The sequence below is a fragment of the Salmo salar genome, chromosome ssa23 (genome assembly GCF_905237065.1).
Source record: "Salmo salar chromosome ssa23, Ssal_v3.1, whole genome shotgun sequence".
NCBI lineage: Eukaryota > Metazoa > Chordata > Actinopteri > Salmoniformes > Salmonidae > Salmo > Salmo salar.
Genome location: NC_059464.1, coordinates 42,430,888 through 42,450,928, shown reverse-complemented (window position 1 = coordinate 42,450,928; position 20,041 = coordinate 42,430,888). Strand labels below are relative to the sequence as shown.

Below are 20,041 nucleotides of genomic sequence, written 5' to 3'. Positions count from 1 at the left end.
TTCTCCTTTTGAAATGAAAATGTCTGAAATGGATTCAGGTCTAATGGATTCAGGTTACTGTAGGGTTAAATCTACAAAATGGGATTTGTGTTTCTGCCCATGAGGATTGACCAAAAATTGCAGCAAATATCCCAGATTGCACCTTTAACCCAATACAGGTGAAATGGATTAAGTCTGACATTTAAACCAGTTCATTTACTGTACGATATACAAGCTATCTGCATTTAAGTCCTTTATTATTTATGTCTTGAGAGTTACAAAAGGCCAAACATAAGGGAATTCTCTTAACACAAACATGAACAAAATGAATCAGATCCAGACAGAATACTGTAAGATGTAAAGTATGTGTAACTAATAATATTGCATAGAAACACATCAATTGTATATTTTTTCATGACTCATAAAACCAGGACATTGTGGAATGAAAGAACTAGTCTGATGAACGATCATTTTCTTTTTAAAGTGTACAGAAAAAACAATATAATCAAAACTTCTCTGTTGAAACTGAGAAATCATAGTCAATACAATGCATGCAGACATCAGATAACTGTTTTGAAGCAGTCTGCAAAAGATCATAAATATTTGGACAGTGTTTAACACTACCATCCATCCATAGCCTTGAAAATGCGTCGCTGTCCGCGTGTATATCTATCGCCCACATGTTTCCAGCTGTTCGTGTTTGATTCAGATTCATTCATATCAAAACTAATAACTTATTGCACAAGCCCATAATTTAAGAGGGATCTTTACAATGTTAGCTATGACCTAGGAGCAATATGGAGATTGCCGGTCATGTCATACGTTCAGTGCAACCGTATAAATCTTTTTTAATGACATTTTTTCATTTTCTATCTTATCAGTGTGGCCACAGCCTTCGATTTCTACGCATAATTTTGGCCCTCTTGTGAGAAATGGATGGCATTTGATTAGTCTGCTGCAAAACATTCCATCTTCTAGGAACAATTTATAACAACAAGTATTTACACTAGGTAGGATAACCAGCTCAGAAATAAAACTGATGGAAATGCGGTTTTTGGCTGCTATTGCTGGTCAGAAATCTACAGAGAAATCTATATTGCTTCCTGATAACTTATGGAAGCCATATATAACGTTCTCCTATGCAGTGAAACGACAGATGCCTAGTATTACAAATCTTTGTTTTTCAACACTCAATCTACATGTAGGGTCAATATGTATACTGTATTTCTTCAATGTAGAAAACTTTGGGTTTCACAATTTTCCACACCTCAGCAAAGAATAATCAAACTGACTCTGAAAGTGCCTTAAAAAATATATAATACAAAAAAAAAACATATCATAAAAAAATTTAAAAAATTAAAACATGGCTGAGTGGTATTGAGTGGAGCTGTGTATCATGGAGTGTTATAACGACATCAGTAGCACATACAAAATGAATAGATCTACCTTGTCCCAGATCAGTTGTGCTGTCTTGACAACTCTTATGGTTGTGTTTAGCAAGACAGCACAAACAGATCTGGGATCAGGCTAGAATGGATCTGCCTTGACCTGAGAAAGACATTCGGCAGCGTCGGGAACTTGCTAACTCGATATTTTCTATATTTTTTACTTTATAATATTTGTCAATTAGTAATAAATGCATTACATTGATTACGCACTGCGAGTTGTGATAAAACAATTCTTATAGGACAGACATCACAATCAAAGTACATCGAGTTCTAATACACCACGAACTTTAGTTATAACACATGTTATAACACCACATACTGTAAGGTAGTACTTCTGCACTTTTTGATTCTCTTTGGCAAAAAATAATAAACTAAAATACAATTCAACGACTTTGGGATTTTGGAATGTCACAAGATTACAGAACAAGAGTCTCTATGCTTTCAAAATGTTAAGTTTGCTACTACGCTGAACAAAAATATAAAAAGGCAACATGTAAAGTGTTGGTCCTATGTTTCATGAACTGAAATAACAGATCCCAGAAATTTTCCATACGCTTAAAAAGCTTATTTCTTTTAAATTTTGAGCACAAATGTCTTTACATCCCTGTTAGTGATAATCCATCCACCTGACAGGTGTGGCATATCAAGAAGCTGATTAAACAGCATGATCATTACACATGTGGACCTTGTGCTGGGGACAATAAAAGGCCACTCTAAAATATGCAGTTTTGTCACACAATGCCACGGATGTCTCAAGTTCTGAGGGAGCGTGCAATTGGCAAGCTGCATGCAGGAATGCCCACCAGAGGTGTTGCCAGATAAATTAACATTATCTACCATAAGCCGCCTCCAACATCATTTTATAGAGTTTGCCAGTACATCCAACCGGCCTCACAACCGCAGACCATGTGTATGGCGTCGTGTGAGCGAGCGGTTTACTGATGTCAACGTTGTGAACAGAGTGCCCCATGGTAGAGGTGGGGTTATGGTGTGGGCAGGAATAAGCTACGGAGAACGAACACAATTTCATTTTATCGATGGCAATTTGAATGCACAAAAAATACCGTGACGAGATGCTGAGGCCCATTTTTTGTTTAAGGTATCTGTGACCAACAGATACAATATCTGTACTGCCAGACATGTGAAATCCATAGATTAGGGCAATTGATTGATTTCTTCATTAAAATCTTTGAAATTGTTGCACGTTGCGTTTATATTTTTGTTCAGTATACTTACATGAAAATGTTAATTTAGTAAAAACGTGAATAATAATGAACAATAATGCATTTAGGACTAGTTAACTAAGACTATACACATGGAAACAAAGCAAAATACATTTGGTATACATTTCTTTAAAAAAAATTAAAACAATTCGTATCAAGTCTATGGTTACATTAAGTCTTCATTAAGCAAACACAAACAAAAAAAAGTTGTGCAAAACATCTTCCAAAGCACTGCAGAGTCACAGCTTGGAAGCTAACACTACACACGAGTGTGTTGGATAATACTACTACTCACTTCAGGACGGTCAGGTGAAAACCCTCTATTGGGAAAAACATCTCAGCTAAATTAGCTACAATTGTACATCGTCAATGGGTTTCACGTTCAGCCTTCAGCCCGTATACAGTAGCAGTGTTAAATCATAATGAATAAGATCAGCACTCCTACTCTGAAACTCTGAACACAACACAGGCCCGATCTAGGAAGGACAGTTTCAGAGTCCATGCAGTTCCGGCTGACACAGCAGTAGTCGGTGTGCTCGATGGTACAAGTTGACCTTAAGCACAGATCTAGGATCAGATTACCCCCTACCCAATTCTAGCAGTAACCATTAGGTGGTTTTGTACCTCCTCAGTCGGGGCAGGGTTGTGGTGGTGGCGTGGTGTTTTGCTGCCCTCTACAGATCTTAGCAAGGCAGTGCAGGTGTGGCTCAGGAGGTTTTGGAAAGAAAGGAAGGGGGGGGGCTTGGGGGGGACTTGGGCGGGGCTACTCGTCGCATCCCAGCAGCTCCATTCGCAAGGTGATGCGCCCGTGCCACGCCCACGGCAGGACGCGGACGAATCGGGCATAAAACGGCGGCTCGAACAGGTTCTTCTTGTGGACATTGTTATCGCTGTTGCCGGGGAAGATCTGGAGGTTGGAGAGTCGAATCACACGCACAGAGACAGATGGGAGTTAGTTAATTAGCTACTTAGTTAGCTAGCTACTTAGTTAGTTAGCTAGCTAGACTGAACATCCATCACAGAATCTATAGAACATCATGAAATCTATGACATATGTTGAAGTGTCTGTATCTCATGGCAACTGTTGTTTGAGGTTCTGTTTATTGTGTGAAAATAACAACAACAAAACCAAGAAGTACTTTAATTGGTCCATATTCATACACAGCCACACATTGGGTAAATTCATGTTGGGCTCACTTCTTTGGATGTCAAGATGCAAAAAAACTGACCTTGTCTGTGCTGGTGACGTCATCCTTGACTGTGCTCCAGAACTGCCCATCGTCACTGTAGGACACCTTGAAGGCAGAGACAAACTGGACCGCCCCAAAGTCCTTGGCCCCCTGGGTGACGATACCTGTGATTTTCTTAGGGGACTCCAGGTCTACCTGTCACAGAAGGAGAACGTGTCAGAACAAGCAGGACTCCGGGTCTACCTGTCACAGAAGGAGAACGTGTCAGAACAAGCAGGACTCCAGGTCTACCTGTTACAGAAGGAGAACGTGTCAGAACAAGCAGGACTCCAGGTCTACCTGTTACAGAAGGAGAACGTGTCAGAACAAGCAGGACTCCAGGTCTACCTGTCACAGAAGGAGAACGTGTCAGAACAAGCAGGACTCCGGGTCTACCTGTTACAGAAGGAGAACGTGTCAGAACAAGCAGGACTCCAGGTCTACCTGTTACAGAAGGAGAACGTGTCAGAACAAGCAGGACTCCAGGTCTACCCACCACACTTCTACCATGAAAAATAAGCATCTTGGGCTAACCTAGAGAAATCAAGTTCAAAACTAATTGTCAGTAATTTGTTGGTAAACAGTGAGAGAGAATCTTTGCAAAGGGCTAACCTAGATAAATCAAATTCAAAAATTGTCAGTCATTTGTTGTTAAAGTAAACGGGTAAAGTTTGGGAAGATTCTCTCTCAACAACACAAATCACCCTGAACTATAGCCCCCCCCCCAAATATAAATATATGTGTTATTGTCACACACCAGATAAGTGCAGTGAAATGTGTTGTTTTACAGGGTGACACAGGAGTACGACACCTCTGGAGTAAATAAGGGTTAAGTGCCTTGCTCAAGAGGGCTCAACGACAGATGTTTCACATTGTTGGCTCGGGTATTCGAACCAGCAAACTGGCCCAATGCTATAACCTCTAGGATATCTGCTGCCCACTAAGTGACCACACCACTCACACCACTTCCCAAAATCCCCTCTGAACCCCCTGCAGTTACCTGCAGCCACTCAGAGCGTTTGGTGGTGTCCGCCGTCCAGGCGTTGGTCTTGCCCTGCTTGTCCAGCCGAGCGTAGTGTGGCTGCCAGGCGAATGCCTCAATGCCCCAGGTGCGGTAGACGCTGGAGGCCGAGATCTGCCGGTCGGCGAGCAGGCGCGACTTCATGCCCAGGGGCTCGGAGCAACCTGCCGTGTTTGAATACACTGTGAAGTGAGACCGACAAGCAACGAGAGAGAGAACGAGAGAAGTATGATAGACAAGAGACGGACAGGAAAGGCCCAAGCCAGCCAGCCAGTGAACAGCACACTGAAAGCACATGGATGACGACAGCCAGTAACGACCAGAGTTGTGGTGAGGTGGACGGAGTAGTGAGAGCACATAGCCAAACGGGACACACAGAGTTTGCCCAACTTATCCTCCTCGTTGGCTGTCTGATGATAGAATGCAATTGCCTTGGGAGCTTTTTGGCGGTCATTTAAAATGCTACATTTTCAAACCGAGTTGGCCGAACTTTGTACAGCCCATGTTATGACTTTGATGAAGGGTTTCCTGAACTCGTCCTGGTGACCCTAAGGAGTGCACCTTTTGGTTTTTGGCCCTAGAAATACACAGCTGTTTCAAATAATCAAAGCTTGATGACGAGTTGGTTATTTGATTTAGCTGTGTAGTGCTAGGGGGGAAAATAAATGTGCACACCTTGAAATCCCCAGGACAGAGTTTGGAAAATGCTGGAGTAGAGAGAGGTAGAGGGGTAGAGGTAGAGGTAGAGGTAGAGAGAGAGAGAGAGAGAGAGAGAGATGGACAACATATAGCAAGAAACTAGTGGAGCATGTAGGTTAGTTGGACTGAGACACAGTGAGTCGTACATCTACAGCAGTATCAGTACCATGTAGGTTAGTTGGACTGAGACAGTGAGTCGTACATCTACAGCAGTATCAGTACCATGTAGGTTAGTTGGACTGAGACAGTGAGTCGTACATCTACAGCAGTATCAGTACCATGTAGGTTAGTTGGACTGAGACACAGTGAGTCGTACATCCACAGCAGTATCAGTACCATGTAGGTTAGTTGGACTGAGACACAGTGAGTCGTACATCCACAGCAGTATCAGTACCATGTAGGTTAGTTGGACTGAGACAGTGAGTCGTACATCTACAGCAGTATCAGTACCATGTAGGTTAGTTGGACTGAGACACAGTGAGTCGTACATCTACAGCAGTATCAGTACCATGTAGGTTAGTTGGACTGAGACACAGTGAGTCGTACATCTACAGCAGTATCAGTACCATGTAGGTTAGTTGGACTGAGACACTGAGTCGTACATCTACAGCAGTATCAGTACCATGTAGGTTAGTTGGACTGAGACAGTGAGTCGTACATCTACAGCAGTATCAGTACCATGTAGGTTAGTTGGACTGAGACACAGTGAGTCGTACATCTACAGCAGTATCAGTACCATGTAGGTTAGTTGGACTGAGACAGTGAGTCGTACATCCACAGCAGTATCAGTACCATGTAGGTTAGTTGGACTGAGACAGTGAGTCGTACATCTACAGCAGTATCAGTACCATGTAGGTTAGTTGGACTGAGACACTGAGTCGTACATCCACAGCAGTATCAGTACCATGTAGGTTAGTTGGACAGACACAGTGAGTCGTACATCCACAGCAGTATCAGTACCATGTAGGTTAGTTGGACTGAGACAGTGAGTCGTACATCTACAGCAGTATCAGTACCATGTAGGTTAGTTGGACTGAGACAGTGAGTCGTACATCTACAGCAGTATCAGTACCATGTAGGTTAGTTGGACTGAGACACAGTGAGTCGTACATCTACAGCAGTATCAGTACCATGTAGGTTAGTTGGACTGAGAGACAGTGAGTCGTACATCCACAGCAGTATCAGTACCATGTAGGTTAGTTGGACTGAGACACCTGAGTCGTACATCTACAGCAGTATCAGTACCATGTAGGTTAGTTGGACTGAGAGACAGTGAGTCGTACATCTACAGCAGTATCAGTACCATGTAGGTTAGTTGGACTGAGACACAGTGAGTCGTACATCTACAGCAGTATCAGTACCATGTAGGTTAGTTGGACTGAGAGACAGTGAGTCGTACATCTACAGCAGTATCAGTACCATGTAGGTTAGTTGGACTGAGACACAGTGAGTCGTACATCTACAGCAGTATCAGTACCATGTAGGTTAGTTGGACTGAGACACTGAGTCGTACATCTACAGCAGTATCAGTACCATGTAGGTTAGTTGGACTGAGACACTGAGTCGTACATCTACAGCAGTATCAGTACCATGTAGGTTAGTTGGACTGAGACACAGTGAGTCGTACATCTACAGCAGTATCAGTACCATGTAGGTTAGTTGGACTGAGACACAGTGAGTCGTACATCCACAGCAGTATCAGTACCATGTAGGTTAGCTGGACAGACACAGTGAGTCGTACACTTCGTCAGTGTGTGTTGCAGGATGTTGTTTGTAGCGTGCATGTGTGTGGTGGTGAGTGTAGTACGAGGTACACGTGGAAACATAACCAAGAACAAACTGTATAGCATGCTTTGACAGAGTCAAAGATGGACATTTCTGACCACTTTTAAAACAGACACTTTTTTTTCCCTCAGTAAATTAAACCAAGCCAGACAACCCATGGCGGCAGGATACAACCAAGCCATCAGGATACAACCAAGCCATCAGGATACAACCAAGCCATCAGGATACAACCAAGCCATCAGGATACAACTAAGCCATCAGGATACAACCAAGCCAGACGACCCATGGCATCAGGATACAACCAAGCCAGACGACCCATGGCATCAGGATACAACCAAGCCAGATAACCCATGGCATCAGGATACAACCAAGCCAGACGACCCATGGCATCAGGATACAACCAAGCCAGACGACCCATGGCATCAGGATACAACCAAGCCAGACGACCCATGGCATCAGGATAAATGCAACAGAGGACATAAAGGCAGTCCAAAATATCTTGCTAGTTCTACTAGCGCAGATACAAGGTTGTGATGACTTGGTTACAACCCCCCCCCCCCAAAACAGATGTATTTACACGATAGATGTCATTGTCAATGTTTCCACTGTAAAAATGTCCATATGTTGTTGATAAATCACTTTTAAGATGATTTTCGTTTTTCAACCAGACAGGACTCATGCAAAGTGGGCAGTATGTATGAGTATCTGGACAGGTACTGAGTCAGACTGGATCAGACTTATTTCCCACAGTATCATTTCAGTCAGCCGTCAACCAAAAACCTTCTGGTAAAACTCAAAACCTTCTGTACCATAGAACCATCCGACACACTGAAACCAAACCCCATTCCGTTTGAGTTTGTTGACATTGTTATCGGTGTCCGCATGCGTCTGAGTGTGTCTGAGTGTGTGTGTGTGTGTGTGCGCGTCTGAGAGTGTGTGTGTGTCCGCATGCGTCTGAGTGTGTGTGTGTGCGCGCGTGCTTCTGAGAGTGTGTGTGTGTGCGCGCGTGCTTCTGAGAGTGTGTGTGTGTGTGTGTGCGCGCGTCTGAGAGTGTGTGTGTGTGTGTGTGTGTGTGTGTGTGTGTGTGTGTGTGTGTGTGTGTGTGTGTGTGTGTGTGTGTGTGTGTGTGTGTGTGTGTGTGTGTGTGTGTGTGTGCGCGCGTCTGAGAGTGTGTGTGTGTGTGTGTGTGCGTCTGAGAGTGTGTGTGTGTGTGCGTGTGCGTCTGAGAGTGTGTGTGTGTGTGCGCGTCTGTGTGTGTGTGTGTGTGTGTGTGTGTGTGTGTGTGTGCGCGCATCTGTGTGTAAGCAAGCATGCACGTCTGTGTTTACCATTGAGCTCACAGCCCACCAGCTCAATGCGCAGGGTGCAGGCCTTGCGACAGACCACGGGGATGATGCGGAAGTACTGGCTGATGATTGGAGGGTCAAACAGGTTGGTCTTGGTGCTGTCGTTGTCCACGTTCCCCACAAACACCTGGAGAAGTAGAAGAAATTAAGAATATTATATTTGATCTCGCGTGACTTAGTCATGCATACATTTTTCATACGGGTGGCCCCGGCGTGACACTGTAAAAGGCAGAGTTCACCAACCCAAACAAATCTATGCCTTTCATTCATATCCAGGGAAATGGCACCCCATTTCCTGAATAGAATGTATAACCTACTCCCATCAAACTCAATCCTGCATGTCTAAAGCCAGTTCCACTACGTATTTTCACTGTTCCCCCTCTAATCAGGGACTGAATTAGACCTGGGACACCAGGTGGGTGAAATTAATAATCAGGTAGAACAGAAACCCCGGAGGCTCCGGACCTCGTAGGGTCAGAGTTCAAGACCCCTGCTCTAGACCCTAAATAGAACACTCAAAACATGCACTACATGTAGAAGGTGCAAATACAGAAATCTGCCATTGTGTGTGTGTGTGTGTGTGTGTACACATCAGAAGATGTGAGTGTGTGTTTTCACTCACAGTGTCCTTTGTCTGTCTGTCCAGGCGGTACATAGTGTAGGTTCTCCCGTCCAGACTGGACGCCACTTTAAAGGCCTTGATGAACTCTGCTGACCCCATGCGGCTGGCGCCCTGTGTCACGATGCCCGTGAAACGCATCTTCCTCTGCATATTAATCTGCACAAGGGACAAACACACATGGTTCACTGTCAGATCTATCACTATATATACACTAGTCAACATGGTTCACTGTCAGATCTATCACTATATATACACTAGTCAACATGGTTCACTGTCAGATCACTATATACTAGTCAACATGGTTCACTGTCAGATCTATCACTATATACTAGTCAACATGGTTCACTGTCAGATCACTATATACTAGTCAACATGGTTCACTGTCAGATCTATCACTATATATACACTAGTCAACATGGCTCACTGTCAGATCACTATACACTAGTCAACATGGTTCACTGTCAGATCACTATACACTAGTCAACATGGTTCACTGTCAGATCACTATATATACTAGTCAACATGGTTCACTGTCAGATCACTATACACTAGTCAACATGGTTAACTGTCAGATCACTATATACTAGTCAACATGGTACACTGTCAGATCTATCACTAGTCAACATGGTTCACTGTCAGATCTATCACTATATATACACTAGTCAACATGGTTCACTGTCAGATCTATCACTATATATACACTAGTCAACATGGTTCACTGTCAGATCTATCACTATATATACACTAGTCAACATGGTTCACTGTCAGATCTATCACTATATATACACTAGTCAACATGGTTCACTGTCAGATCTATCACTATATATACACTAGTCAACATGGTTCAGTGTCAGATCTATCACTATATATACACTAGTCAACATGGTTAACTGTCAGATCTATCACTATATATACACTAGTCAACATGGTTCACTGTCAGATCTATCACTATATATACACTAGTCAACATGGTTCACTGTCAGATCACTATACACTAGTCAACATGGTTCACTGTCAGACCACTATATACTAGTCAACATGGTTAACTGTCAGATCTATCACTATACACTAGTCAACATGGTTCACTGTCAGATCACTATATACAGTTGAAGTCAGAAGGTTACATACACTTAGGTTGGAGTCATTAAAACTCATTTTTCAACCACTCCACAAATTTCTTGTTAACAAACTATAGTTTTGGCAAGTCGGTTAGGACATCTACTTTGTGCATGACACAAGTCATTTTTCCAACAATTGTTTACGGACAGATTATTTCATTTATTATTCATGTATCACAATTCCAGTGGGTCAGAAGTTTACATACACCAAGTTGACTGTGCCTTTAAACAGCTTGGAAAATTCCACAAAATGATATCATGGCTTTAGAAGCTTCTGATAAGCTAATTGACATAATTTGAGTCAATTGGAGGTGTACCTGTGGATGTATTTCAAGGCCTACCTTCAAACTCAGTGCCTCCTTGCTTGACATCATGGGAAAATCAAAAGAAAAATCAGCCAAGACCTCAGAAAAAAAAAATTGTAGACCTCCACAAGTCTGGTTCATCCTTGGGAGCAATTTCCAAATGCCTGAAGGTACCACGTTCATCTGTACAAACAATAGTACGCAAGTATAAACACCATGGGACCACGCAGCCGTCATACTGCTCAGGAAGGAGAAGCGTTCTGTCTCCTAGAGATGAACGTACTTTGGTGCAAAAAGTGCAAATCAATCCTAAAACAGCAGCAAAAGACCTTGTGAAGATGCTGGAGGAAACAGGTACAAAAGTATCTATATCCACAGTAAAACGAGTCCTATATTGACATAACCTGAAAGGCCGCTCAGCAAGGAAGAAGCCACTGCTCCAAAACCGCCATAAAAAAGCCAGACTACGATTTGCAACTGCACATGGAGAAATGTCCTCTGGTCTGAGGAAACAAAAATAGAACTGTTTGGCCATAATGACCATCGTTATGTTTGGAGGAAAAAGGGGGAGGCTTGCAAGCCGAAGACCAGCATCCCAACCATGAAGCACGGGGGTGGCAGCATCATGTTGTGGTGGTGCTTTGCTGCAGGAAGGACTGGTACACTTCACAAAATAGATGGCATCATGAGGCAGGAAAATATGTGGATATATTGAAGCAACATCTCAAGACATCAGTCAGGAAGTTAATGCTTGGTCGCAAATGGGTCTTCCAAATGGACAATGACCCCAAGCATACTTCCAAAGTTGTGGCAAAATGGCTTAAGGACAACAAAGTCAAGGTATTGGAGTGGCCATCACAAAGCCCTGACCTCAATTCTATAGAAAACCTGTGGGTAAAACTGAAAAACCGTGTGTGAGCAAGGAGGCCTACAAACCTGACTCAGTTACACCAGCTCTGTCAGGAGAAATGGGCCAAAATTCACCCAACTTATTGTGTGAAGCTTGTGGAAGGCTACCCGAAACGTTTGACCCGTTAAACAATTTAAAGCCAATGCTACCAAATACTAATTGAGTGTATGTAAACTTCTGACCCACTGGGAATGTGATGAAAGAAATAAAAGCTGAAATAACCATTCTCTCTACTATTATTCAGACATTTCATTCTTAAAATAAAGTTGTGATTTTAACTGACCTAAGACAGGGAATGTTTGCTAGGATTAAATGTCAGGAATTGTGAAAAACTGAGTTTAAATGTATTTGGCTAAGGTGTATGTAAACTTCTGACTTCAACTGTACTAGTCAACATGGTTTACTGTCAGATGTGCTACCATATACTAGTCAACATTAACAAAGATAATGTTTCGAATGACTGATCCTAGAAAGTCATGAAACTGTCACTGCACACGGAGGGGAATGACAGCGTTCAATCTGGGTAAAAAGGGCAAGAAATGTGACAAGGTCAACGCCAAAAACATTCATCAATGCAATGAGTCTCAGAGAATAAAACACCTTTTACATTGTCAGAATTGAATTATGTCCCAGTCTTATTTGCACTGATATGAAGAAGAAGAAAAAAACAGACCGGTGAAAGTTATTCCCTTGTAGGCAGCCACAATATATTGCTTTGACCTATTCCCCATAATGATGTTGGACCTATCCTCCATAAAGTGGCTCTCCCTTGCCCTGCTAGACTAGATCAGGGAGCTACCCTGCTAGACTAGATCAGGGAGCTACCCTGCTAGACTCGATCAGGGAGCTACCCTGCTAGACTAGATCAGGGAGCTACCCTGCTAGACTCGATCAGGGAGCTACCCTGCTAGACTCGATCAGGGAGCTACCCTGCTAGACTCGATCAGGGAGCTACCCTGCTAGACTCGATCAGGGAGCTACCCTGCTAGACTCGATCAGGGAGCTACCCTGCTAGACTAGATCAGGGATCTACCCTGCTAGACTAGATCAGGGAGCTACCCTGCTAGACTAGATCAGGGAGCTACCCTGCTAGACTAGATCAGGGAGCTACCCTGCTAGACTAGATCAGGGAGCTACCCTGCTAGACTAGATCAGGGAGCTACCCTGCTAGACTAGATCAGGGAGCTACCCTGCTAGACTCGATCAGGGAGCTACCCTGCTAGACTCGATCAGGGAGCTACCCTGCTAGACTAGATCAGGGAGCTACCCTGCTAGACTAGATCAGGGTCATGTTCATTAGGAACTGCACCAGATTATTATCACGATTTGCAAAGCAGAGAAAAAGCCTTTCTCATTAGAGACAACACCATGTAGTCTCTTGGTTTCAGTCAGTTTTCTTCTGTTTTTCTGCTTAAAGAACACGAGCCAGACAGTGGTATTGGAGCCTGACTGTTGTACCGTACTGACCTCTATCCAGGGGCTCCTGTCATAGGAGGCTGAGGTCCAGGCGTTAACCAGGCCCTTGTTGTTGAGGCGTGCCAGCTCAGACCCCCAGCGCTGCAGGCCCAGGAATCCGTAGCGCACCGACGAGGCCGAGATCTGAGACTCAGCAATGCCTCCGCCCTCCATTCCCAACAGAGAGATACAACCTGAGGGACGGACAGACAGACAGACGTCAGAAAAACACACATACAGACAAGACAGATGCACTCAGATGCAATAGAAAGAGAAACTAAAAGGTAACATGGGGTTAAGATAGTCTGGTTTATTATTTCATACAGTATGGACACATACACGCCCCATAAAATCTGGGAGACGGCTTCCAACCCATGTGTTGTCCACTGACTGAACTACAGCAGCTCCTACCGCTGTCCTACACAGCCATGATTCAGGCTCACAGACAAAAATATTCACCATCTATCTAAAAGCATCCCAACTCTTTTCCTTAAGAACATCAATTTAACTTAATAAAAAAAACCTGGGCCAGCTTTGGACGGTCCCCCAAATTACATTATTCCATTAATGTAACGTAGTTAATCACATTCAGGCTAATGCATTTTATTGCACTTAGAAATAACATGGCAGATTACAGCTAATAGAGAGCCAGCGTGTGTGTGTGAGATAGAGAATGGGACTCACGCAGTTGGCAGTGCTTGCCCACGTATGGGGACGGACAGCGGCAGTTGAAGTCTCCATTCAGGTCCCGACAGAAGCCACCGTTTTGGCACGGCTGGTTGGCACAGTCATTCACATCTAGAGAGAGACATCATGATCACCATCAGTCACTGACATTCCATATGTACAGAACAGAATAAAGTATGAGTAAGATTACTTTTCCTGAATCTAAAATATATTTTTTAACTAGGCTAGTCAGTTGAGAACAAATTCTTATTTACAATGACGGCCTACCAAACCCTAACGACGCTGGGCCCATTGTGCGCCACCCTATGGGACTCCCAATCATGGCCGGTTTTGATACAGCCTGGAATCGAACCAGGGTCTGTAGTGACGCCTCTAGCACTGAGATGCAGTCGTTAGATGGAAGAAAAAAAAAAATCTGTTCTAAACCTGATAGGTCTTTGCTGTTATTAGATTTATCTGAACAACGACCGAATTGGCTCAGATGAGCAGTTGATTGGTCCAATTCTCTGCAACTCCCTGAAATACCCCTAGATGGCGCACCTTCCAACAGAATACAACCGGAAGTATATGTTTTAGAGAGGGCGCTTGGCAATGGCAGCACCCTAGGAGGACAGCGTGTATTCTGAAGAATGGAATGAGAATACACACTTTTAATCTCTCGCCTGCAAGATTTGATTAAAGTTCCTTTGAACACAGCTCTAGATTGACAGTGTGTGTGTGTGTGTGTGTGTGTGTGTCCGAAATGGTAGCATATTTCCCATGGGCTCTGGTCAAAAGTAGTGCACTACATAGCACCCTATTCCCCATAGGGCTCTGGTCAAAAGTAGTGCACTACAAAGCACCCTATTCTCCATAGGGGAATAGACACAACACGTTTACCATATCTGTGTAGAATATGACACAAATCTCACTAGTAGCCGTCAGTGAAGAGTGTGATGTGTGATTCTGTGCCAGCCAGGCAGGCAGGCAGTCACCCACGAGTGAGGCACACACACACAGTGGGTCACACACTGCCTCAATTTTGCCAGACCCCAGGAAGTGTGGGGATCCATAATAAATACACAGTTAATCATAACCAGTGATGAAAAAAAGTTGTCATACTTCAGTAAAAGTCTCGATATCTTAATAGAAAATGACTCCAGTAAAAGTGAAAGCTACCCAGTAAAATACTACTCGAGTAAAAGTATCTGGTTTAATATGCATTTAAGTACAGTGGTGGAAAAGGTACGCAACTGTCATGCTTGGTTTGCTTATAAACTCAGCAAAAAGAAAGAAACATCCTCTCACTGTCAAGTGCGTTTATTTTCAGCAAACACAACATGTGTAAATATTTGTATCAACATAAGATTCAACAACTGAGACAAACTGAACAAGTTCCACAGACATGTGACTAACAGAAATGGAATAATGTGTCCCTGAAGAAAGGGGGGGTCAAAATCAAAAGTAACAGTCAGTATCTGGTGTGGCCACCAGCTGCATTAAGTACTGCAGTGCATCTCCTCCTCATGGACTGCACCAGATTTGCCAGTTCTTGCTGTGAGATGTTACCCCACTCTTCCATCAAGGCACCTGCAAGTTCCTGGACATTTCTGGGGGGGGAACGGCCCTAGCGCTCACCCTCCAATCCAACAGGTCCCAGACATGCTCAATGGGATTGAGATCCGGGCTCTTCGCTGGCCATGGCAGAACACTGACATTCCTTTCTTGCAGGAAATCACGCACAGAACGAGCAGTATGGCTGATGGCATTGTCATGCAGGAGGGTCATGTCAGGTAAAGAGGGAGTTAGAGGGAGAGAGCACATCCGGTGAACAGGAAAGGGTTCAATGGCCGCAGGCAGAACAGCAGAAACTGGAGCAAAGATTACAATAACTAACCCTTTCATCTGTGGTGTTAGCTAGCTCGCTAGCTACATTAGCTCCTATACTAGCTAGCTGGCTAGATAAACACAGTGCTAAGATATTAGATAGGAGCTAAAATAGCCAACGTAGTTAGCTAACGTTAGCTTGTTATCATTTTGAACATGCACCATTTTTCCCATCAACGAGCCATCTGACTTGTGGAGTAACGTTAGCCATTTACTGGAGTGCTGATCTGACCAGCAGCAATCGTGTCCGGAAATTGACAGTTGATAGTCAGATTAGATGATTGTCGTAATAGGGAAAGTAGGAAGTGCTTTAAAATGCCTAAATAAAAAGGTTGGCAATTGGTTTAGCCACATAGCTTCCTGCATGCTTATGGACTGAGAAAGCCATAGATCACCTTGCATTCTCATTTCTCAAACTAGCCAAAACAAGCTCAGAAATACAACAAATACACACACACACACACACACACACACACACACTCCTATTGAATACGCATTCACCTGTATTGAGAGTAGACCTACGCAATCTTAAATTGACCCAGTTTATTCTCATTTTGTTGTTATGTAGCGAGACTGTTTTTACCAGTCAAATGTATTGTTTGATTTGAAAATGATTGGGTGACAGGTCTATTCCTGTAGTGTTATGGAGATCTATTCCTTTAGTGTCATGGAGGTCTATTCTTTTAGTGTTATGAAGGAGCACAGGTCTATTCCTGTAGTGTTATGGAGATCTATTCCTTTAGTGTCATGGAGGTCTATTCCTTTAGTGTTATGGAGGAGCACAGGTCTATTCCTGTAGTGTCACGGAGGTCTATTCCTTTAGTGTCACGGAGGTCTATTCCTTTAGTGTCACGGAGGTCTATTCCTTTAGTGTCACGGAGGTCTATTCCTTTAGTGTCATGGAGGTCTATTCCTTTAGTGTCATGGAGGTCTATTCCTTTAGTGTCATGGAGAAGCCCAGGTCTATTCCTTTAGTGTCATGGAGGTCTATTCCTTTAGTGTCATGGAGGTCTATTCCTTTAGTGTCATGGAGATCTATTCCTTTAGTGTCATGAGGTCTATTCCTTTAGTGTCATGGAGGTCTATTCCTTTAGTGTCATGGAGGTCTATTCCTTTAGAGTCATGGAGGAGCACAGGTCTATTCCTTTAGTGTCATGGAGGTCTATTCCTTTAGTGTTATGGAGGTCTATTCCTTTAGTGTCATGGAGGTCTATTCCTTTAGTGTCATGGAGGTCTATTCCTTTAGTGTCATGGAGGTCTATTCCTTTAGTGTCATGGAGGTCTATTCCTTTAGTGTCATGGAGGTCTATTCCTTTAGTGTCATGGAGGTCTATTCCTTTAGTGTCATGGAGATCTATTCCTTAAGTGTCATGGAGGTCTATTCCTTTAGTGTCATGGAGAAGCCCAGGTCTATTCCTTTAGTGTTATGGAGGTCTATTCCTTTAGTGTCATGGAGGTCTATTCCTTTAGTGTCATGGAGGTCTATTCCTTTAGTGTCATGGAGAAGCCCAGGTCTATTCCTTTAGTGTCATGGAGAAGCCCAGGTCTATTTCTTTAGTGTCATGGAGGTCTATTCCTTTAGTGTTATGGAGGTCTATTCCTTTAGTGTCATGGAGGTCTATTCCTTTAGTGTCATGGAGGTCTATTCCTATAGTGTCATGGAGGTCTATTCCTATAGTGTCATGGAGGTCTATTCCTATAGTGTCATGGAGGTCTATTCCTATAGTGTCATGGAGGTCTATTCCTATAGTGTCATGGAGGTCTATTCCTATAGTGTCATGGAGGTCTATTCCTATAGTGTCATGGAGGTCTATTCCTATAGTGTCATGGAGGTCTATTCCTATAGTGTCATGGAGGTCTATTCCTTTAGTGCCATGGAGGTCTATTCCTTTAGTGCCATGGAGGTCTATTCCTTTAGGGTTAGGGAGGAGCACAGGTCTATTCCTTTAGGGTTATGGAGGAGCACAGGTCTATTCCTTTAGGGTTATGGAGGAGCACAGGTCTATTCCTTTAGGGTTATGGAGGAGCACAGGTCTATTCCTTTAGGGTTATGGAGGAGCACAGGTCTATTCCTTTAGGGTTATGGAGGAGCCCAGGTCTATTCCTTTAGTGTCATGGAGGTCTATTCCTTTAGTGTCATGGAGGTCTATTCCTTTAGTGTCATGGAGGTCTATTCCTTTAGTGTCATGGAGGTCTATTCCTTTAGTGTCATGGAGGTCTATTCCTTTAGTGTCATGGAGGTCTATTCCTTTAGTGTCATGGAGGAGCACAGGTCTATTCCTTTAGTGTCATGGAGGTCTATTCCTTTAGTGTCATGGAGGTCTATTCCTTTAGTGTCATGGAGGTCTATTCCTTTAGTGTCATGGAGGTCTATTCCTTTAGTGTCATGGAGGTCTATTCCTTTAGTGTCATGGAGGTCTATTCCTTTAGTGTCATGGAGGTCTATTCCTTTAGTGTCGTGGAGGAGCACAGGCCTATTCCTTTAGGGTTGTGTAGGTCTATTCCTTTGATGTTAAGTCCTATCAGACTTAGCACCATCACACACCTTGTAATGAGCATCAATACACAGGCTTTGTCTGTGCACAAAGCAAAAACCAATACTGATCTCAGCTGGCAGAGTTGAGATCAGCGCAGAGCCAGGCCAGCTGGCAGAGCTGAGATCAGTGCAGGAGCCAGATCAGCTGGCAGAGTTGAGATCAGCGCAGATCCAGGCCAGCTGGCAGCATGTGACAACACAGCCTGAGCATCAAAGCCAGTAGGCAGTGCCAGGCCGCCAGCGTTGGCGGGATGAGGTGTACAGTGCAGTTAGTGTCCTGGGACTCTAACAGAAAACCTGCTTTTATGCCCTAGGCCCCTGAGTCATGGCTTGCTTATGTGATCCTATGCCCGCTGATAACGAGTTAAACTGGCAGTGCCATCCACCTATATTTAAAAAGGGGAAATCTGGGATTTGTACATCCATTTTGTGACTTTTAAAATTCATGATATATAAACCATATATTCTTCAAGAATCAAACTTATAAATTCCTCATGAGCTTAGATCAACTGAGTGTGCTCAATTCTCCAGCACCATCCCTTAGCTGTTTACCAAAACAAATGACAGGGACAGTGCTTCATCCAATCCCAATAAATCCAGGTCCGAAAAGTTCCTGGCATGGGGGCACAGCTAGGGGGTGCCCCACTGGTAGTATGCACAGCCAAGTCTAGCCACACAACCGCTAAATGAAAGTATATGAAGTTGTAATTTGCTTTGTGAAAGCCTTTTGGGAACTGACAGAAGACCTCAAGTCCTAGAATAGCTCTGGTTCCAGACCTTGCCAGACCGTGGTGTGGGGCCATGTGTTGTGTTATGACTGAGCCTTTTAAAAATGTCCCACAATTAAACATTGAGATTTGACAGTATATTGTAGGTCACAGAGATTCTATAATTCAGGGTTACAGGGTTCTAGAAGTAATTATATGACCGTAGTATTGTAGGTGGTCTGACCATAGACAACACCGTGTGACAGAGCGCTACAGTAGCATTAAAGCAACTGAAAAGTAATTGTGTCGATGCTTAGTGCAACTGACCTGGTGTGAGCAAATTCCTTTCTATGACCAATTTAGGAAAATTACCTCCCCTGCTGAAAGGCTACCAGAAACGATGGTAAACAGAGCAGTGTGGCTAGCAGAAACTACTGTATACCAGAGCAGTGTGGCTAGCAGAAACTACTGTATACCAGAGCAGTGTGGCTAGCAGAAACTACTGTATAACAGAGCAGTGTGGCTAGCAGAAACTACTGTATAACAGAGCAGTGTGGCTAGCAGAAACGACTGTATAACAGAGCAGTGTGGCTAGCAGAAACGACTGTATAACAGAGCAGTGTGGCTAGCAGAAACGACTGTATAACAGAGCAGTGTGGCTAGCAGAAACGACTGTATAACAGAGCAGTGTGGCTAGCAGAAACGACTGTATAACAGAGCAGTGTGGCTAGCAGAAACGACTGTATAACAGAGCAGTGTGGCTAGCAGAAACTACTGTAAACAGAGCAGTGTGGCTAGCAGAAACTACTGTAAACAAAGCATTTGATTCACAAAAATGCAAAACACCCACATAAACAGAAATGGATGCACACAATCACACACTTCCCCAGGGGGTGCAGAGCTTAATCTGTCGACTTTAGACTAGCCACATACCGTGTGTGGTTGAGGCACCTCCTAAAACAACCAGAAATATGCCTGCCACTCACTGTCACACACAAATCCAAACCCCTAATTACCGACCCACACAATAATCTGTTGACAAACAACTCAAAATAACCAACACAGAATAAATCAGAGGCGATCACCAGTTTAACATCTAAGCTCC

General features: G+C 43.6%; 1 protein-coding gene across 3 annotated transcripts in view; it reads right to left on the bottom strand.

Annotated features, from left to right (window-relative positions):
- Positions 1–219: 219 nt before the first annotated feature.
- LOC106584649 (EGF-like repeat and discoidin I-like domain-containing protein 3) overlaps positions 220–20,041 on the bottom strand; it is a 45,562-nt gene continuing 25,740 nt past the window's right edge. For 2 of the 3 annotated variants that reach the window (XM_045706075.1, XM_045706077.1), the window contains 7 exons: positions 13,825–13,938; positions 13,153–13,334; positions 9,353–9,508; positions 8,713–8,857; positions 4,880–5,082; positions 3,880–4,035; positions 220–3,557 (listed from right to left, as the gene is read on the bottom strand). In XM_045706075.1, coding sequence (XP_045562031.1) covers positions 3,414–3,557; positions 3,880–4,035; positions 4,880–5,082; positions 8,713–8,857; positions 9,353–9,508; positions 13,153–13,334; positions 13,825–13,938 — 1,100 coding nt within the window. In that variant the 3' untranslated portion in view covers positions 220–3,413. The remainder of the gene's footprint in view (positions 3,558–3,879; positions 4,036–4,879; positions 5,083–8,712; positions 8,858–9,352; positions 9,509–13,152; positions 13,335–13,824; positions 13,939–20,041) is intronic. The other variant, XM_045706076.1, reaches the window with a different exon arrangement.